The sequence below is a fragment of the Scyliorhinus torazame genome, chromosome 10 (genome assembly GCF_047496885.1).
Source record: "Scyliorhinus torazame isolate Kashiwa2021f chromosome 10, sScyTor2.1, whole genome shotgun sequence".
NCBI classification, from domain to species: Eukaryota; Metazoa; Chordata; class Chondrichthyes; order Carcharhiniformes; family Scyliorhinidae; genus Scyliorhinus; species Scyliorhinus torazame.
In genome coordinates, this window is record NC_092716.1 from 83,250,324 (window position 1) to 83,272,299 (window position 21,976).

Consider the following 21,976-nt stretch of genomic DNA (forward strand, 5'->3'; position numbering starts at 1 on the left):
GCTGGTGGAACAGATGGAGGAGGATTTTAAAAGGTGGGACAAGTTGCCACTCTCGCTGGCGGGTAGGGTACAGTCGGTTAAAATGGTGGTCCACCCGAGGTTTCTTTTTGTATTCCAATGCCTCCCAATTGTGATTACTAAGGCCTTCTTTAAGAGGGTAAGCAGGAGCATTATGGGATTTGTGTGGGCGAGCAAGACCCCGAGGGTAAGGAGGGGGTTCCTGGAGCGTAGCAGAGATAGAGGAGGGTTGACGTTGCCGAATTTGGGTGGTTACTATTGGGCAGCCAACGTGGCAATGATCCGCAAGTGGATGATGGAGGGACAGGGGGCGGCGTGGAAGAGGTTGGAGATGGCTTCCTGCAAAGGAACGAGCCTGGGGGTGCTGGTGACGGCACCGCTGCCGCTCTCGCCGACAAGGTACACCACGAGCTCGGTGGTGGCGGCAACGCTAAAGATCTGGGAGCAGTGGAGACGGCACAGGGGTGCGACGGGAGCCTCGGTGTGGTCCCCGATCAGAGACAACCATCGGTTTGTCCCAGGAAGGCTGGACGGGGGGGGGGTTTCAGAGCTGGTATCGGGCAGGGATTAGAAGAATGGGAGACCTGTTCATTGACGGGACGGTTGCGAGTTTAGGGGCGCTGGAGGAGAAGTTTGGGCTACCCCCGGGAAACGCTTTCAGGTACATGCAAGTGAGGGCGTGTGTGAGGCGGCAGGTGAGGGAATTTCTGCTACTCCTGGCACAGGGGATTCAAGATAGGGTGATTTTGGGCGTATGGGTCGGAGAGGGCAAGGTGTCGGCGATATACTAGGAGATGAAAGAAGAGGGGGAGGCTTTGGTAGAGGAGCTGAAGGGTAAATGGGAAGAGGAGCTGGGGGAGGAAATTGAGGACAGCAGCAACAGCAACCCAGGGGAGGAGGGTGGGGGGGGGCATCGTTTGGGGGGGGGGGGAGGGAGGGAGGGGGAAGGGGGGTATCTCTGGGGGGCATTTGAGCAAGAAAACACATGAATGATCCGGAAACTGACATGTACGGGAAGAATCCAATGTACAAAGTTCTGTATCTTATTGACTTGCCATGTTCATGTCTTGCCACGCAAGCTTTCTTTTTTTTCTTTGTTACGGGGGGGGGGTTTGTTTTTGTATGGGAGAAAATATTGTTGAAAAATTCTTAATAAAAACATATTTAAAAAAAAAAAGAATAAACTCGGTTTGTTCTCACTGGAACGGCGGAGGTTGAGGGGCGACCTGATAGAGGTCTACAAAATTATGAGGGGCATAGACAGAGTGGATAGTCAGAGGCTTTTCCCCAGGGTAGAGGGGTCAATTACTAGGTGGCATAGGTTTAAGGTGAGAGGGGCAAGGTTTAGAGTAGATGTACGAGGCAAGTTTTTTACACAGAGGGTAGTGGGTGCCTGGAACTCGCTACTCGGAGGAGGTGGTGGAAGCAGGGACGATAGTGACATTTAAGGGGCATCTTGACAAATACATGAATAGGATGGGAATAGAGGGATACGGACCCAGGAAGTGTAGAAGATTGTAGTTTAGTCGGGCAGCATGGTCGGCACGGGCTTGGAGGACCGAAGGGCCTGTTCCTGTGCTGTACATTTCTTTGTTCTTTGTTCTTTGTTGTTCTTATGACTCTATGTCCTTATCCTGCAAATAACCCTGTGATTCTTTTATAATCCTGGACATTATTTCCTGTTGATCATGTTGTTGATTATTTGTTACTATCTTTTTCTCCTGCAGGAGAGTGGAAAACGTGAGTGTGATAGCCTGTGTCGTTGATTATCCTGTTTTAGCAAAACCATATTGAGTCAATTATGAGAAGTGTGATCTGTGCATAGTTTTACTCTTTTTTATCATTGTTTTCTAATCCTTGTCGTTGGGGGAGAGAAATGTTTTTATCATTCCCTGTCTCATTTATAAAGAAGTGGAATTGGGGCAGGGTGAAGAGTGGATGGTTGGGGTTAGTAGGGTTAGTTCAGTCCTCACTGAGATTGAGATTGAGCCCCCAGTTAGACCTAATCCATCTTGGACTTATTTATTTTTAACAAATTGTTATTTGAATTTAAGAATCTGCATTTTTATCCTTAAATGCCCTGGACAGGTTTTGTATCCTGGGAAGGACTGGGTTCCCCTGACCCTTCCTTGAGGTTGAGTTTTTTTCCCCTTGGTTTGGATATCTCTTTACTCCTCCTTTGAGCTATTAGAGCATGATGATTAGTATTGGTACTTGCTAAAGTGGGCTCAGTAATTGTGGTTGGCTTGATGTGGAGGGGGATTGCCCTGGGTATCCTCTCTGTGACGGTGGTCACTTTGAGTTAGTTTGGGCATCCCTTCTTTGGGGGGTGGGGTGCTTGACAGTTCTTCTTCTTCTCCTCAGGATGGGAACCCCACCCCCTCAGCTGGGGCTGTAGTAATTATCCTCTTTTTATTAATATGTGTGCGGAAGGTGGGTTTCCCTGGATGGGGTTGGAAAGTACAGGCTCGGCTTGGGGGGATGCAGGTTTTTGGGGTGTTCTGGAGGTGCTGGTGGTATAGCTTTTTGTTTGTCGGGTGGTGCTGGGCTAAGACAGGTCTGGTGCTGTGGCTGCTATCCTGTGGCTCCTAGGGGCTTGGGGTGCCCCGCTTTGAGGGTGCTTGCTGGGGGCATCCTGGGAGGCTGGGTTCTGCTTCTCTGGTGCATGGGGGCCTGGGAATGGGTCGAGTTTTGTGCTTTGGTGGATATTCTTCTGTCATTCTGGTGGGGTGTGGTGTCTTCTTGTTGTGATTGACTGGCCTGATCGCCTATTGATTGGTGGCAGGCGGTAAGGAGGCATGGGCTCTGGGTTGAGCCCTGACCCTTTGTTATCGGATGGGTTAGTTCTGGTAGTTCTAATTTTTCCTTCCTTTCCTCTTTTGGGAGGTCCTGAAGGTTTGATCATAATTTGAACTTGTTTTTGTCAGTCTTCCCACCACAATTGTATGGAATGATCCTGGTTCTGCCCGGGCCTACTTTGGGGTTAAGTTGCGCTGTGTTGTATATATGTAACTCCCCTCAGAAGTTGGTTTTTTGTGTATTTTCTTTTGTTTTTGTAAGGGTGGGGATGATGAATCCGTTCTTGGCACTTTCATTAGGTGCAGATAGGTCTGGGATTTGAAGAGAGGATGCTGTGATGGGTCATCGAACATAGAACATAGAAGAGTACAGCACAGTACAGGCCCTTCGGCCCACAATGTTGTGCTGACCACTTATCCTAATCTAAGATCAATCTAACCTACACCCCTTCAATTTACTGCTTTCAATGTGCCTGTCCAAGAGTGGCTTAAATATTCATAATGACTCTGACCCCACCAGCTCCGCTGGCAGTGCATTCCATGCACCCACCACTCTCTCTGTAAAGAACCTACCTCTGACATCTCCCCTATACCTTCCTCCAATTACCTTAGAATTATGTCCCCTCCTGACAGCCATTTCCGCCGTGGGGAAAAGTCTCTGGCTATCCACTCTATCCGTGCCTCTCAACACCTTGTACACCTCTATCAAGTCACCTCTCTTCCTTCTTCACTCCAGTGAGAAAAGCCCTAGGTCCCTCAACCTTTCTTCATAAGACATGCCCTCCAGTCCAGGCAGCATCCTGGTAAATCTCCTCTGCACTCTCTCCAAAGCATCCATATCCTTCCTATAATGAGGCGACCAGAACTGGACATAATATTCCAAGGGTGATCTAACCAGTGTTTTATAAAGCTTCAGCAAAACCTCGCAGCTCTTAAACTCAATCCCCCTGTTAATGAAAGCCAACACACCATTTAACAACTTAACAACCCTATCAACCTGGGTGGCAACTTTGAAGGACCTATGTACGTGGACACCAAAGATCCCTCTGTTCCTTCACACTTCCAAGAATCCTGCCTTTAATCCTGTATTGAGCATTCAAATTCAACCTTCCAAAATGAATCACTTCACATTTATCTAGGTTGAACTCCATCTGCCACTTCTCAGCCCAGCTGTGCATCCTGTCAATGTCCTGTTGTAACCTGCAACTGCCCTCGACACTATCTACAACTCCACCAACCTTCATGTCATCGGCAAACTTACTAACCCACCCTTCCACTTCCTCATCCAAGTCATTTATTAAAACCACAAAGAGCAGAGTTCCCAGAACAGATCCCTGTAGGACACCACTGGTCACCAACCTTCAGGCAGAATACTTTCCATCCACTACTACTCACTGTCTTCTTTCAGCCAGTCAATTTTGTATCCAGACAGCCAAATCTCCCTGTATCCCATGCCCCCTAATGTTCTGAATGAGCCTACCATGGGGAACCTTATCAATTGTCTTGCTGAAATCCATATACACCACATCCACTGCCCGACCTTCATCAATGTGTCTCGTCACATCCTTTAAGAATTCAATGAGGCTTGTGAAGCATGACATGCCCCTCACAAAGCCATGCTGGCTATCTTTTTAAAAATAAATTTAGAGTACCCAATTCATTTTTTCCAATAAAGGGGGCAATTTAGCGTGTTCAATCGACCTACCTTGCACATCTTTGGGTTGTGGGGGTGAAACCTACGCAAACACGGGGAGAATGTGCAAACTCCATACGGACAGTGACCCAGAGCCAGGATCGAACCTGGGACCTCGGTGTGGTGAGACTGTAGTGCTACCACTGCGCCACCATGCTGCCCTCATGCTGACTATCTTTAATCATTGGTGCCTTTGGCACTGCTGGAGTTGAGGGAGATGTATGTGGATGTGCACCCAATCATGGCGCGTAAAATGTATTCTGATTTCTCATGATGGTTGCGAGTTTATGTAACATGTGATGGTGGGGCTGTATTGCTATATAGTTTTGTCTAATGATTGTATTCAGCCATTCTCCTGTTCTCATTATGTTAAGCCGTTTTTTTGCCTTGCTCATGGCAATGTATTATTTTGTATCTTTGTTGTGTCATCCTCTAAAATGAAATATTTTTTGTTTGAAAACTAGTACATTAAAACTAAGTTTGTAACACAGCAGCAGAAAGGTTTACAGCAATATGCATGCCTCATTTGACAATACAGACTGAGCAACATAACCCCTTAGGCTGCATCGGCAGATTTCCTATAGAAGAAAGTGCAGCATGTCGCTATAACAACAACAGAAGAGTCATACAGACTCGAAGCGATAACTCTGTTTTTCTCTCCACAGGTGCTGCCAGACCTGTTGAGTTTTTCCAGCATTTTCTGTTTTTATTACCTATTTCCAGCATCTGCAGTAGTTTGCTGCTCTAAAATAGAAAGAGGGAAAGCCCTTGGTGTAGTCAACTCATAACATATTTTATTCTAACTGAAAGCCCAAATGACTCTTTTGATCACTAAAACCCATGTGCCTTGAAGCTAAATGAGGGCATCCTTCCCACCAGCCTGGCTAAGGTCCAGTAGAGACCAGTAAATCAAACCTGGGACTTGCTCCATCTGTAAGGCTCAACGACTCACTACCTGATCCTGCTGAGACAACGATATGTATTACCTATGCAAAAATCCAACATTGCTGTTCAATAACGAACCGGAGTTTTGGGTCTCCTTCCCTAGCATTATTGGAGACCTTGACCTGAGGCAGCTCCATTCATTTCATAGGGGTCCACAACTTTGGACATTAACATGGAATTGTCCGGCCCAGACAACTCACAATTAGCAGATTGTACAGAGCACCCAGCCACCAGCATGTTGTGCATTTGATTTCCTGTGTGGAGCTCCTCTGATCTTAATTTAGCCATCAAAATGAGTCTGCTCCTGCTGCACAGGAAGAATAGAAAATTAACTCCACCTGCCACACGCTTGCACAACCTCCAGACTAGTGACGGGCCAAACAGCAGAACTAAAGGAAACCTATCTGGATTAATAGTCTCATACTTTTGGAGATGGTAAGGAAAATTCAAAGATCTTTTATCTTCAAGGTTTAACTTACAGTTAGTAGCCTCTTTAAAAGGTTAAATGGTTTGGTAAGTCTCAATATTCAATCAACATTATTTTTAATCACAGTGGCAATTTATTTTGTTACTCAGCCAAGCTAGGCTTTAGACTGAATTATGCAGAATGTACAGCAGAGAAACAAGCCAACTGATCCAGGTCTGTGTTTATGTGCCTCAAGAGTAATAGCGAATGATATGTGATCTGTGGAAAGAGGACCTTTGACGGCTGAATGATCTCTTCTCATTCCATTCTCTCTCATATCATTATATCTTGTCACAAAATGACATGTATAAAATGCAATATTCAACATTGTCTTTTTCTCTGAGCAGGTTCATTAATCTGCTCTTGATTTGGAGAAATCGAATCTAACATCAACACTTCAAAGAGTTTTGTTTGTTTACAGAACATGTAACTAGAATTCTGCAACCAAAGAAAGTAGAGTTTATGAAGAAAGTGAGATTAACAACGAAGTGTAAATCCGAAGAGAAAATATTGGTATGTTCTTCAACATTTGAGTTATTTTGACAAATCACTTATAGTGGGGCTATGACATTTAGAACTACCTTTTACCTTTCTAGTAACATTAGGAAACCTGTAATCCCACAACCTTGATAGAAATATCCCAAATTTGAAACTTGTCTTGTATTCAGTTAACTCCAGGATAACAATGGTTGTGTGTGTATGTGTGGAGGGGGGGGGGGGGGGCGGTGAATGCTACAGGAGGCCTTATTGTCATTTGGGTTCATGGAGGGTAAAAGAAAAAATATGGGTTCAGCATCAGTGCTATTCAAAGTTGACTAACGTTCCACTGACTAGCTTAAATTATGGGGTGACCATTTTGGTGGGCTGTTCAGGACAATCATTCCTTTAGTGAAAAGATTAAAAGAAAACTGAGAGGGAGAGAGATATCTGTTCATATAGTAGGGAGTTGACATTTATTCTAAATGTTATTTAATTATAATACAATATCCCATGTTAATGCACTGCTGGACTGAGCACTGACACTGAATTAATACTCAACTGAACCTTCCTTTGATGCTCTGTTCTATCCAATTGATTGTTTTCCATAATGCCAATATAGGGTGAAGACTCTTGCCATTAAGAGAGAGAAACTTCACCTTGGAGTGAACTTTGATGTCCTTTGTTGGATTGCTACCATTTGTAGAATGTAAAATGATACTCCTCATCTCCATTAAATTTAGAATACAAAGGCCTAACAACAGCCAGAGGAAAAAATGGAGGGAAATATCATTTAAAAATTTGGTATTTAAAAAAAAACACCTTCAATATTAACCCACTATGGAGCTTAAAGGTATTTTACTTGCAAATTTCTTCATTATAGATATTTGCATGGCTTCGTCTTTTTAAAGACTTTTTTAAGACTTCCAAGAATGCCCATAAGTATTTAATTATAATTACTGTTTTAGAATTTATATGAAATTTCCTTCAAAAAGCAGATGCAGGCTCTGCTGATTGTGATAAGAGTTTCACCATTAAATAATTGGACCATAAAGACTAGGGAGATCACAGAATTATCTCCAGTCTGTACTAAGTTCATTGATCTCAGACAGGGCTGCTATAGGGATATTATAATTAACGTCAATAGCACGAGGTAGTGTCGGGATATACCTAATCACTGATCAAAACTGCATTTTGCTGGAGGTTTACACAGGTGGACAAGACTGAATAGTGTTTTGGTGAGAGTCTGACAAGACTCACTATTAAATTTCATGGTAGCGCAGTGGGTTAGCCCTGCAGCCTCACGGTGCCGAGGTCCCAGGTTCGATCCCGGCTCTGGGTCACTGTCCGTGTTGAGTTTGCACATTCTCCCTGTGTTTGTGTGGGTTTTGCCCCCACAACCCAAAGATGTGTAGGCTAGGTGGATTGGCCACGCTAAATTGCCACTTAATTGGAAAAAATGAATTGGGTACACTAAATTTATTTTTAAAAATTCACGCTTGATTAATTGCCACATAGTCAAGTGATTATAAATTGACTGGTGTCCGAGAACTGGACCCAAACAAGTAACTTCCAATGTCTTCTGAGAAAAGAGAAGGAAATAAATTTGCAGGGGGAAATTCATGTGTGTTATAGTTGTTCTTCATTTTCCTTCTAAAAAAAAACAGCTATGCAACTGAAATAAGATTAAGGACTTTGAACTCATACTGTGTTCCTAAATGAGCTATACCTAATTTGCTTTAATCCCAGCTAATGTTATAGTGGACAAGTCAAACCCCAGAGTGTTGCCTGGCTTGAGAACGGGATTCTCCGAGCCTCCGCGCCGAAATCACAATCGGCGCGGGGGCGGAGAATGGGAGTTGTTATGGGCGAGGCGTTTTCAGAACCCCAAAATGTATTAAGGAGTTCAACCGACCTCTCTCTTTAATGTATTGTTGCTTTTCCTAGCACACGGCTTGTTCCCTAGGAGTGGGATTACAATTATGGACACGTGGGTTTTTAAACACAAAACAATGTTTATTCCATGAACTCAACTTAACATCTTAAATAAACATTGGATCTCTTAACACCCCTTACTTCAAAGATAACTCCGAAAGTATTGCAACAGTAAATAATTCCTCAAAATGTTTCTTCAAACTTCCAAGAAACTTAACACCTTTAAACAGAATCACATCAGGTTAAAGGCTTTACTATTATGAGTTTAAATCACCCAAATGATCCAGAGATAGTCTTTCATGGCAGATATCACAGCAAATCCAGCTCACTGCAAAACACAGACACTCACAAGCTCTTTTCAGACTGCAACACTAAACTGCAAAATGGCTGACCTAACCTCAGCTCCACCCACTCTCTGACATCACTGTTTTCTTAAACAGCCATGTCTTAAAGGTACTCTCACATGACACCTCCCCCCAAGAAAAAAAATAAACCATCAACTTCAAGGTGGTTTCATTTTTCACTTTTGCACCATCCACTAAGAAATGTACACAGTAAATATACCTTTTCATTTTTAAAAAAAAACAGCACACGCAAACAGGTATAAAATATAGTCCATTTTTCTTTGTTCTTCTTCCTCCAACCGAAATCTTTCTCGATTGACAGTCTCTTTGAACAAAGTCTCATTCCTCTACTCCTCGGCATTTCTCTTTAGAATCAGATACTTTAGTTCAATCTGACCACAGAGTCCCTTGCAATTCTCCAGTACAGGAGCATTGGTGATCACAGCTTTCAGGCAGTCAAATGCCTGTTGAAAGTCCGCTGCCCATTGAAATTTTTGAAGTTTCTTTAGCAAGTCCATCAGTGGAGTAATCACGCCACAAAACCTTTACACAAAGGTTCGATCAAATTCATTCATGTTAACAGATCGCATTGTTTCCCTTCGTCTTGAGGGTATCGGAAACTCCTCAAGGAAAGTGATTCGGGCTTCTCCAAATTCACTTTCAGCTAGGTTCATCACCAAATCCGCCTCCTGAAGTTGATCGAAGAACTCCATACGATGTTTAAAATGTTCTTTCCATGTCTGGAAGTTGGAAATAAAAGCAGATGGTCCCACTTTCGCAATGCAATCCTTCAAACGTGGGATAGGGTAAGAGTCAGTTCTTGTAACTACATTCACCTTTCGATAGCCCCCACACAACCGTTGGGTACCGTCTGGTTTAGGTACCATCACTATGGGTGAGCTCCATTGGCTGCAACACACTTCAATTATGCCATTCTTCAGCATACTCTCAATCTCTCTGTTAACCAGTGCCAATTTTAAAGGATTAAGTCTATCTGGATGTTTTTAGAACATAGAACATACAGTGCAGAAGGAGGCCATTCGGCCCATCGCGTCTGCAGCGACCCACTTAAGCCCTCACTTCCACCTTATCCCCGTAACCCAACAACCCTTCCTAACCATTTTGGTCACTAAGGGCAATTTATCATGGCCTATCCACCTAACCTGCACGTCTTTGGACAGTGGGAGGAAACCGGAGCACCCGGAGGAAACCCACGCACACACGGGGAGAACGTGCAGACTCCACACAGACAGTGACCCAGCAGGGAATCGAACCTGGGACCCTGGCGTTGTGAAGCCACAGTGCTATCCACTTGTGCTACCGTGCTGCCCAAGTTGTTTGATAGGAACAACATTTCCCACATCTACATCATGTATAGCCATTTTAGTACTTCCCAATTTATCTCTACAGACTTGCCCATGTGATATCAATAACTCTTTCAGGTCAGTTTGTTTCTCCTCTGGAAGGTAACTGAACAATTCATCCTAATTTTTAAGAACATCCTAATTTTCCAATTTAATTTGAGGTATGTCAAATTCACAGTCATCAAACTTCCGGTTGCGGCAATGACCAGCTGAGTCGCACGTTTCGGCACCTCCCATTTTAACGGACTTTTGGCCTCTTATCGGGAGCCCCAACGGAAATTTTTCACGGCCAAACTCAGTGTGAGGCGATAAAGGAAGAAGTCCCCCGGGGTGTGGATGAAAGGAGTGACAGCAGTGTCCAGATTGCGGAGGATCCTCTGGAGCAGCGGCAGAGAAGAGAAGGGAGAAGCAAGATGGAGTCTTGGCGATGTGTGGAGGAGCTCAAGAAGGAGGTGCTGGCGCCGATGTTGCTGGCGATTGAGGGATTGAAGGAGACGCAAAAGACCCAGGAGATGGAGCTCCGTGGAGTGAAGGCAAAGGCAGCCGAGAATGAAGACGAGATACAGGGCTTGGTGGTGAAGACGGAGACGCACGAGGCACTACATAAGAGGTGCATAGAAAGGCTGGAAGCCCTGGAAAATAGCTCGAGGAGGAAGAATTTAAGGATTTTGGGTCTTCCCGAAGGGTCAGAGGGAGCGGATGTTGGGCGTATGTGAATACGATGCTCCATACTTTAATGGGAGCTGAGGCCCCGGCGGGCCCCCTGGAAGTGGAGGGAGCATACCGGGTCCTCGTGAGAAGACCGAAGGCAGGGGAAATACCTCGAGCAATAGTGGTGAGGTTCCACCGCTACAAAGACAGAGAGATGGTCCTGAGATGGGCTAAGAAGACACGGAGTAGCAGGTGGGAGAACGCGGTGATCCGCGTGTACCAAGATTGGAGTGCGGAGGTGGCGAGAAGGGGGGCGAGTTTCAATCGGGCCAAGGCGGTGCTCCAGAGGAAAAAAGTGAAATTTGGAATGTTGCAGCCGGCAAGACTGTGGGTTACACACCAGGGCAAACAACACTACTTCGAGACGGCGGAGGAGGCGTGGCCATTTATTCAAGAAGAGAAGTTGGACTAGATTTGAGGAATGGATGTTTGGAAAGAAGTAGCGAGGTGGTGGCAAGGAATTGTAAAGGGGGGAGAGGGGGAGGGCTTATCTGTAAAAATGTTGGACGGGAGAATTTTTTTTCCCACACCCCCAGAGGGGGGACACACACGAAGAAATGTGGGTGCCGGTGGGGAAGGGGACAGGGAAGGGGAGAGGGAACTGCGCCATTAGGGCGGGGCCAAGAGGGAAGTGCGGGCTTTTCTCCCGCGCTACGGAAATTGTGGCGGGAAAAGTGGGCGCAGGAAGGAAGGGGGCCCTACACGCAGGGAGGCCAAGGGTAAATGGGGGAAGCCGAGGTCAGCCAGAGTTTGCTGACTCCTGGAAGCAATATGGGGGGGAGCAATCAAGCTAGAAGGGAATCTAGTGGGGGGGGGGGGGATTAACTGGGTTGCTGCTGCTGAGGGTAAGGGGGAGCTGATATGGGATGGGATGGTCGGGACGGGAGGGCGCCATCTGGGGGACAAATGGGTGCGTGGGACCCGGGTGAGGAGCTGGTTTAAAAAAGGGGATGGCTAGTCAACGATGGGGGGGGGGGGGTAAAGGGCCCCCCAACCCGGTTGATCACGTGGAACGTGAGAGGGTTGAACGGGCCGATTAAGAGGGCAAGGGTATTTGCGCACTTAAAGAGGTTGAAGGTGGATGTGGTTATGCTTCAAGAGACGCACCTGAAAGTGGCGGATCAGGTCAGATTAAGGAAAGGATGGGTGGGACAGGTTTTCCACTCAGGATTAGATGCAAAAAATAGAGGGGTGGCAATACTGGTGGGGAAACGGGTACTGTTTGAGGCTAAGACCACAGTGGCGGACAGTGGGGGCAGGTACGTGATGGTGAGTGGCAGATTGCAAGGTGAGGCGATGGTGCTGGTGAACGTATATGCCCCGAACTGGGATGACGCGGGTTTTATGAAGCGTATGTTGGGGCGCATCCCGGATCTAGAGATGGGGAAATTTGGTATTGGGGGGGGGACTTCAACACGGTGCTGGACCCAGGGCTGGACCGGTCCAGATCTAGGACCGGGAGGAGGCCGGCAGCGGCCAAGGTGCTTAAGGGGTTTATGGAGCAGATGGGAGGAGTAGATCCTGGAGATTTGCTAGACCGAGGAGAAAGGAGTTTTTCTTCTTCTCCCACGTACATAAAGTATACTCCCGGATAGACTTTTTTGTCCTGGGAAGGGCGCTGATCCCGAAAGTGGCAGTAACGGAATAGTCGGCTTTGGCCGTTTCAGATCACGCCCCACACTGGGTGGATCTGGATCTAGGAGAGGAGAAGGAGCAGCGCCCACTTTGGAGATTAGACATGGGACTGTTGGCAGATGAGGGGGTATGTGGAAGGGTGAGGGGATGTATTGAAAGGTACCTAGAGGTCAACGATGATGGAGAGGTCCAGGTGGGAGTAGTATGGGAGGCGCTGAAAGCGGTGGTTAGGGGGGAGCTGATTTCCATAAGAGCCCACAATGGGAAAGAAGAGGGTAAAGAAAGGGAGAGACTGATCGGGGAGATTCTGAGGGTGGATAGGCAATATGCGGAGGCCCCGGATGAAGGGTTATACAGGGAAAGACGAGACTACAGACGGAGTTTGACCTGCTGACCACGGGTAAGGCGGAGACGCAGTGGAGGAAGGCACAGGGAATACAATACGAGTATGGGGAAAAGACGAGCCGACTGCTGGCCCAACAACTTAGGAAGAGGGGGGCGGCGGGAGAGATCGGAGGAATTCGGGACGGGGAGGGAAGGATGGAACAGAGGGCGGAGAGGGTGAACGGGGTGTTTAAGTCATTCTATGAGAGGCTGTATAAGTCCCAACCCCCGGAGGGGAAAGAGGGAATGATGCACTTCTTGGACCAGTTGGAGTTCCCGAGGGTTGAGGAGCAGGAGGTGACAGGTCTGGGAGCGCAGATTGAGGTGGAGGAGGTGGTAAAAGGAATCGGGAACATGCAGGCAGGAAAGGCCCCGGGACCAGATGGGTTCCCGGTGGAATTTTACAGGAAATATGTGGACCTACTGGCCCCACTCCTGGCGAGAACCTTCAATGAGGCTAAGGAAAGGGGGACACTACCCCCGACGATGTCGGAGGCGACAACATCGTTGATCCTGAAATGAGACAAAGACCCGCTGCAGTGCGGGTCATACAGGCCCATCTCCCTCCTAAATGTAGACACCAAGTTACTGGCCAAGGTGATGGCGACTAGGATAGAGGACTGTGTCCCAGGGGTGGTACATGACGACCAGACAGGGTTTGTTAAAGGGAGGCAATTGAATGCCAACATACGAAGGTTGCTGGGGGTAATGATGATGCCCCCACCGGAGTGGGAGGTGGAGATAGTGGTGGCGATGGATGCAGAGAAGGCATTCGATAGAGTGGAGTGGGACTACCTGTGGGAGGTACTGAAGAGATTTGGATTTGGAGAGGGGTTCATCAGATGGGTTCAGCTTCTGTACGGGGCCCCGGTGGCAAGCGTGGTTACAAACAGGCAACAATCCGACTATTTCCGATTACATAGGGGCACAAGACAGGGGTGTCCCTTGTCCCCGTTACTGTTCGCGTTGGCAATCGAGCCATTGGCTCTAAGAAGTGGAGGGGGGTGCTTAGAGGAGGAGAGGAACATCGGGTGTCATTATATGCGGATGATCTGCTGCTATATGTGGCGGACCCAGTGGAGGGGATGCCTGAGATAATGCAGACACTCAGGGAGTTTGGAGAGTTCTCGGGATACAAATTGAACATGGGAAAGAGTGAACTATTTGTGATGCACCCCAGGGAACAGGGCAGGGGAATAGACGATCTGCCGCTGAGGAGAGTAGCAAGGGAGTTTCGATATCTAGGGATCCAGGTGGCTAGGAACTGGGGAACCTTGCATAAACTTAACTTGACACGACAGGTAGAGCATATGGAGGAGGACTTTAAAAGGTGGGACATGGTGCCCCTGTCATTGGCGGGTAGGGTACAGACGGTCAAAATGGTGGTCCTCCCGAGGTTTCTTTTCGTGTTTCAGTGCCTCCCCATACTGATTACAAAGGCCTTCTTCAAGAAAGTGGACAGGGGTATTATGAGCTTTGTGTGGGCTGGAAAGACCCCGAGGGTAAAGAGGGGGTTCCTGCAGCGCAGTAGGGACAGAGGGGGGCTGGCACTGCCGAGCCTGAGTGATTATTATTGGGCCGCCAACGTGTCTATGATATGTAAGTGGATGAGGGAAGAAGAAGGAGCGGCGTGGAAAAGGCTGGAGATGGCGTCCTGAAGGGGAACAAGTTTAAAAGCACTGGCGATGGCGCCGTTACCGTTTTCCCCGAAAAAATACACCACAAACCCAGTGGTGGTGGCGACTTTGAAGATTTGGGGGCAGTGGAGATGACATAGGGGGGTGACGGGTGCCTCGGTGTGGTCCCCGATAAGGAACAACCACAGGTTCGTCCCGGGAAGGATAGATGGGGGATTCCAATCTTGGCAACGAGCAGGAATTGTGAAATTGAAGGACTTGTTCTTGGACGGGACGTTCGCGAGTCTGGGAGCACTGGTAGAAAAATACAAGTTGCCACCTGGGAATGCCTTCCGATATATGCAAGTGAGGGCATTTGCAAGGCAACAGGTGAGGGAATTTCCGCAGCTCCCGGCGCAGGGGATCCAGGACAGAGTGATCTCGGGGGCATGGGTCGGTGATGGTAAAGTGTCCGATATATACAGGGAAATGAGAGACGAGGGGGAGACGATGGTAGAGGAGCTAAAGGGTAAATGGGAGGAGGAGCTGGGGGAAGAGATTGAGGAGGGGCTGTGGGCAGATGCCCTAAGTAGGGTAAATTCCTCGTCCTCGTGTGCCAGGCTCAGCCTGATCCAATTCAAGGTTCTACACGGGGCGCATATGACGGGAGCAAGGCTGAGTAGATTTTTTTGAGTGGAGGATAGGTGCGGGAGGTGCGCGGGAAGCCCGGCGAACCACACCCACATGTTTTGGTCATGTCCGGTATTGCATGGTTTCTGGGTGGGTGTGGCAAGAGTGATCTCAAAGGTGGTGGGGGTCCGGGTCGAACCAAGCTGGGGGTTGGCTATATTTGGGGTTGCAGAAGAGCCGGGAGTGCAGGAGGCGAGAGAGGCCGATGTTTTGGCCTTTGCATCCCTAGTAGCCCGGCGAAGGATTCTACTTATGTGGAAAGAAGCTAAACCCCCGGGCGTGGAGGCCTGGATAAACGACATGGCAGGGTTTATAAAATTGGAGCGAATAAAGTACGCACTAAGAGGTTCGGCTCAGGGGTTCACCAGGCGGTGGCAACCGTTCTTTGACTATCTCGCAGAGCGATAAGGGAAAACAGGAAAGACAGCAGCAGCAACCCAGGGGGGAGGAGGGGGGTGAGGGGGGGGGGGGGGGGGAGGGGGGGGTACATGTGGGTCCTTGGTTTTTTTTTGTTCTTTTCCATGCTAGTTGTTTATAATTATATTTATTTTTTCAATGTTACTATTTCTTTTTCTGCACTTGTTGTTAGTTAATATATTGTTTAAATAACGGTCACTGTACATTTTGTTACAAAGTTGTAAAAATGGAAAAAAAAAAATTTTTGATCGAAAAACTTGAATAAAATATATATTTTTCAAAAAATTCACAGTCATCTGGATTTGGTTCGTCACTTTGAGTTAGAATCATTAAAACCTCCTTTTTCTCTCCTTCCCTTTCAAAGTACCTTTTAAGTATATTCACATGACACACTCGGTGAGTCTTCCTTCTATTTGGTGTTTTTACCACATAATTCACCTCACTTAATTTCCTTTCAATCTGATACAGTCCACAAAACCTAGCTTTTAAAGGCTCCCCTACCACTGGTAACAACACTAAAACTTTATCCCCACTGTCAAAACTACGAACTTTGGATATCTTGTCCGCTACCCGTTTCATCACATTTTGTGCAACTTTCAAATGTTGTCCAGCCAATTCACCTGCTCTATTTAATCGTTCCCTAAAATTTGACACGTAATCCAAGAGTGTAATTTCCGATTTCTCACCCACTAATTTTCCCTTAATCAATTTAAGTGGTCCTCTTACCTCATGACCAAAAATTAGATCAAAAGGACTAAATTTGGTAGACTCATTAGGTGCATCCCTAATTGCAAACAATACGAATGGGATTCCTTTATCCCAATCCTCTGGATAATCTTGATAATACGCCCTGAACATTGTCTTTAATGTCTGATGCCACCTTTCTAATGCTCCCTGCGATTCTGGATGGTACGCAGTTGATTTAAATTGTTTTATTCCTAAGCTATCCATAACTTCTTTGAATAACTTTGAAGTAAAATTCGTTCCTTGATCCGATTGAATTTCTGTGGGCAGTCCATATCGAGTAAAGAATTTAAGTAACTCCTCCACAATCCTTTTAGCTGTAATATTACGTACTGGAATGGCCTCTGGAAACCTAGTAGACACATCCATTACAGTCAAAAGATATTGATTCCCACTTTTTGTTTTAGGAATCGGTCCTGCACAATCGATTAGGACCCTTGTAAAAGGTTCCTCAAATGCTGGAATGGGTATTAAGGGTGCTAGTTTTATCACTGCTTGAGGTTCCCCTATCACTTGACATGTGTGACATGATTGACAAAATTTAACTACATCTTTATGTAGTCCATGCCAATAAAAATGTTTCTGGATTTTAACTTGAGTTTTCCTTATTCCCAAATGACCTCCCACTGGTACCTCATGCGCAACTCGCAACACCTCCTTTCTATACCCTACCGGCAATACTACTTGATGAACTTCAGCCCACTTTTCATCCGCCTGCATTTGTACAGGTCTCCATTTTCTCATCAAGACATCATTTTTACGGTAGTAACACTCTGGTATACTCTCAGATTCCTCTTCCGTATATGCTTTCTGATATATCCGTTTTATTTCTACATCTTTCTGTTGTAACTCCACCAATTTTCCTGAAGTAAAAATATCTGCCTCATCCCCCCACCTGTTCTTGTTCTTTTTCAACCATCTGACCAAAAATTGTTTCTGATAATTGCACTTCAACTTCATCTTCACTCTTTGATTTCTCCTCTTGTCTTAACCTGTGACTTTGCGACCTTGTCACTACACAATCCAGAAAAATCCCAGGATATTCGTCCTTCAACACTTCAGTTGTCTGATTTTCCACTGACTTATCAACCACAGTAGGCATCACTCCCACCTGCGATCCAGCTGTATCATTACCTAAGATAAACTGTATTCCTGGACAAGATAGTTTATCTAGGACTCCTACTACCACTTCACCACACTTCACTGGACTTTCCAACCTTACCTTATATAATGGAATGCTACTCCTCTCACCCTGAGTTCCACATATCACCACCGTTTCTGGCAACATTTTTCCCAAACTACATAATTCCTCATCTCTTACCATTAAAGATTGACTAGCCCCTGTATCTCTTAAAATTGTGACTTCTTTACCTGCTCCTCCTGATACACATGAGTAAACTTTACCCACACAATTAAATTCTTTAAAAACATCTGGCACCTTCTTAACAATTACTTTTTGAACAGGCTGTACAATCGTTTGCACCTCCTTCGCTTCCCTTGGGCCTTCCTTTACGACTCTAACAAACCCCACTGTCTTATCCTGTTTTACCACATCAGCCTTCCCAGTGCTTTTCTTCAACCGCCAACACTGTGACTTTACATGGCCTAGTTTATTACAGTGAAAACATTTGAAACTTTTCATTTCTTTTCCACCCTCCTGGATTTCTTTTTTAATCTGAGGTACACTCTCTTTATTGTCTCCCATCAGATCACCTTTACCTTTACCACTTGAGTATTTCTCATGTCCCCAGTTTCTATCCCTCACCAGTTGAAACTGATGTCGGAAACCAATCTTTGATTTATGAACAAATTCATAATCATCTGCCATTTCCGCTGCTAATCTCCCAGTTTTAACCCTCTGTTCTTCCACATGAGTTCTCACTACATCAGAAATTGAATTTTTAAACTCCTCCAAAAGTATAATTTCTCTGATAGCTTCATACATTTGGTCTATTTTCAAAGCCCTTATCCACCTATCAAAATTACTCTGTTTGAGCCTTTCAAACTCCATGTATGTTTGACCAAATTCTTTCCTATAATTTCTAAACCTTTGTCTGTAAGCTTCAGGCACTAGCTCATATGCACTTAAGATGGATTTCTTCACCTCCTCATACGTTCCAGATACTTCCTTCGGTAGTGATGCAAACACTTCACTAGCTCTACCTACCAACTTTGTTTGAATCAGTAACACCCACATGTCCTGTGGCCATTTAATTTGTTTAGCTACCTTCTCAAATGAAATGAAAAAGGCTTCCACTTCCTTCTCGTCAAACCTTGGCAATGCTTGGACATATTTAAATAGATTCCCACCAAACCTTCGACCATGACGCTCTCTCTCACTATCCTCATCACTATCATCCAACTGTACGTTTCCCTTTACGTCTGCCAAATTTAACTGATTGTCATGTTTCACAGCCATTTTCTGAAGTTCAAACTCCCTCTCTATATCTTTTTCCCTGATCTGTATCTCCCTTTCTTTTTCTTTTTGTTCTGCTAGGGCTATTTCTTTTCTCCTTTCTTCTCTCTCCTTTTCTTTTTCCTCTCTCTCTCTTTCTCTTTCTTTTTCCTCTCCCTCACTCTTGTATGCAAGCCGCTTTAATTCTTTCTCATGTTCCATTTGTTTAATTTGCAACTGAATTTTTGCCATTTACAATGAGTCAAACTCTATCTCAGGCAACTTTAAATGCTTAACCACCGCCATAATTACCTCATCTTTTCGCATTTTGTCAGGCAATGTTAACTGCAATGTTCTTGCCAAATCTAACAGTCTGCTTTTTGTTTCTGTCCGTAAGGTACTACGTGTGACATTCTCCACCCCCAAAAACCTCTGAGCCTCTGAAAGAGCCATTGTTCACAACACTCTCCCCACTTAAACTAAACTACCACACTGGAAAAGCAACAACCCTTCACTGTCTTTAAGTTCACAAAAGCCAATCCAATAGATAGCCTTTTATCCCGGATGAGCCCCCACTTGTTATGGTTGAGGTGTTTTCAGAACCCCAAAATGTATCATGGATTTCAACCCTTTAATGTATTGTTGCTTTTCCTAGCACACGGCTTGTTCCCTAGGTGCGGGATTACAATTATGGACACGTGGATTTTTAAACACAAAACACTGTTTATTCCATGAACTCAACTTAATATCTTAAATAAACATTGGATCTCTTAACACTCCTTACTTCAAAGATTACTCCGAAAATATTGCAACAGTAAATAATTCCTCAAAATGTTCCTTCAAACTTCCAAGAGACTTAACACCTTTAAACAGAATCACATCAGGTTAAAGGCTTTACTATTATGAGTTTAAATCACCCAAATGATCCAGAGATAGTCTTTCATGGCAGATATCACAGCAAATCCAGCTCACTGCAAAACACAGACACTCACAAGCTCTTTTCAAACTGCAACACTAAACTGCAAAATGGCTGACCTAACCTCAGCTCCACCCACTCTCTGACATCACTGTTTTCTGAACAGTACATTGCTTAAACATCCATGTCTTAAAGGTACTCTCACATGACAGAGTCAAACCCGAGATCGGGCCCGATGCCGCTCCCGCGATTCTCCGGTCTCCGGAGAATTGCCACGAATCGTGCACGCACAGTCCATGCGGCGAGGTCGGGAGGCATTGAAAGAGGCCCCATGGTGATTCTCCGATGTCAACTGGCCGAGTTCCCGACGGCGTGGTTCTCTCATGGTCCACCCGTCGGGATGGCGGCTGCCCTCGTGGGGGGCGGGGGGATCCTTCACCGGGGGTGGGGCCTCCAGGACAGCCAGGCTACTGATCGGGGGGGGCCACTGATCCGCGGGCATGCTCGATCTGTGGGGGGCGGCCGATGTTTTCGGTGCCACTCCGCGGTATGCGGGGACCCCCGACCGGAGGTGCAGGGCCCCATATCGGCAGCCGGAGCTGCGAGGAGCACTCTGGGGCCCTACTAGCCACCCCCCCCAGGTAGGAGAATCACTGTGGACTTTATTCAGGAAAGTCCAGAGTGATTCACGGCCGTGGGGACATAGCCCTATTATTGGAGAATACCGCCCCCTAACTATTTTTTAAATCTGTGGAGGGCAGTTACTGCACAAATTCACAGGGGTCTGCTGCTTAACTTTTCACAAAAGAATAAAACATTTATTTAACAAGAAAATTGAACTATATTGCACTAGACATAAAGGTTGGAAAGATTTCAATACACATACCAGAAATTTATTCAAAGTTACACTATTCGTTTTATCCCAATGAAGATTTACCACTGTCACAACACCAAGGTTTCTTGCTTGGGTTGACTTGGCTCCAAACTGTTTTCTTCTGGCAGACAACGGAGCATTCAGTGGACAATTTCTTCAGTTCAGATCACTCCCTAATGTAAGGGTCCTTCCTGTTTATTCCCTGCTTATTCCCCCTTTCTTTTATTTTGTTGTTGCACTTTTGATTTATGGACGATTGATGTACATTTCACTTTAAGTCAAGCAGCCTGTAAGAAGCCTGTACCTTTAATTCAAACAGAAGAACACGGAAGGCTGTACTGGTTTGAACTGGTGATTGCAAAGTAGCCAACATCAGTGAAGACTCATTTGATTGATTGGCTGGTGTCCAATGAAGTGGCCCAGAAGGCTGTGCTTTGCCCGGTAACAGGTGGTGATCGGATCTGATCCCGCTGATATGTTTTTCAGAGTTCCCGTGGCTTGAGTTTGGTTTCAGTTTTGATTCTGGCAGCACGGGGAAGAGATCCAACTAATTCTCTCCAAAAATATCCAGCTAATTATCTCCAGAAGGCCACTGTGAGGCTGACTCTCTCCAGCAATATTCTGGGTGCAGTTCTCTTGAGACTGCAGAGGCTTGAAGTCAAACCATGAGCTGAAGGCCCAGTTTGTTGAGAAATAAGGGCTGAGATTCTCTGCTACCCGGCGGGGTTGGTGCCGTGCCAATCGGCGCGTAGGGCCTCTGCGGGCCGGCATGAGTTGGCACATGCGCGGGAGCGCCAGCGTGTGCTGGCGTCATCCCAGCGCATGCGCAGGTGTTTCTTCTCCGCTTCAGCCATGGGGGACCGTTACAGTGGCTGGCGCGGAGGGAAAGAGTGCCCTCACGACACAGGCCCTGTGGAATCGGTGGGCCCCGATTGCGGGCTAGGCCACCGTGGGGGCCCCCCCCGGGGCCAGATCCCCCCTCACCCCCCCGAGGACTCCGCAGGCCGCCCGCAGAGCCAGGTCCTGCCGGTAAGGACCTGGAGTAATTTACGCCGGCGGGACCGACCGAAAACGGGCGGCCACCCGGCCCATCGCGGGGCAGCGAATCGCCGGGGGGGCCACTGCCAACGGCCCCCGACTGGTGTGATGCGATTCCTGTCCCCGCCGACAAACCGGCGCCGGAGAATCCGTCAGCCGGCGTCGGGGCGGGATTCACACTGCCCCCGGCGATTCTCCGGCCCAGTGGGGGGGGGCGTAGAATCACGCCCAATGTGTCTCTCCAGAAAGCCTGTCACCTGTGAGTACTGCATTTTCTAAACTATAGGGACCCTGAATGAATCTACAAAGAAGACAATTACAGCTGTAAACCAGAGACTTTAATCAGCAAGCTAGAAGAAAGTGTGCTAAAGAACCACCATCTGAAACAAAGACTCTTACCTTTTGACCTTCATCCCTATTTTAAAAAAAACTTTCATCCTTATTTTTGTTTACCCCTCTCCACCCCTCTGTGTTTGTCTGTCTTGTGTGTGTGGGTAGTAGATATTAGCTTGTCAC

At 46.5% G+C, this 21,976-nt stretch overlaps 1 protein-coding gene across 1 annotated transcript in view; it reads left to right on the forward strand.

The window, feature by feature from the left end:
- Positions 1–21,976, forward strand: part of carmil2 (capping protein regulator and myosin 1 linker 2) — a 323,518-nt gene that overhangs the window by 22,699 nt on the left and 278,843 nt on the right. Inside the window, exon 2 of the mRNA XM_072518320.1 lies at positions 6,342–6,433. Coding sequence (XP_072374421.1) covers positions 6,342–6,433 — 92 coding nt within the window. The remainder of the gene's footprint in view (positions 1–6,341; positions 6,434–21,976) is intronic.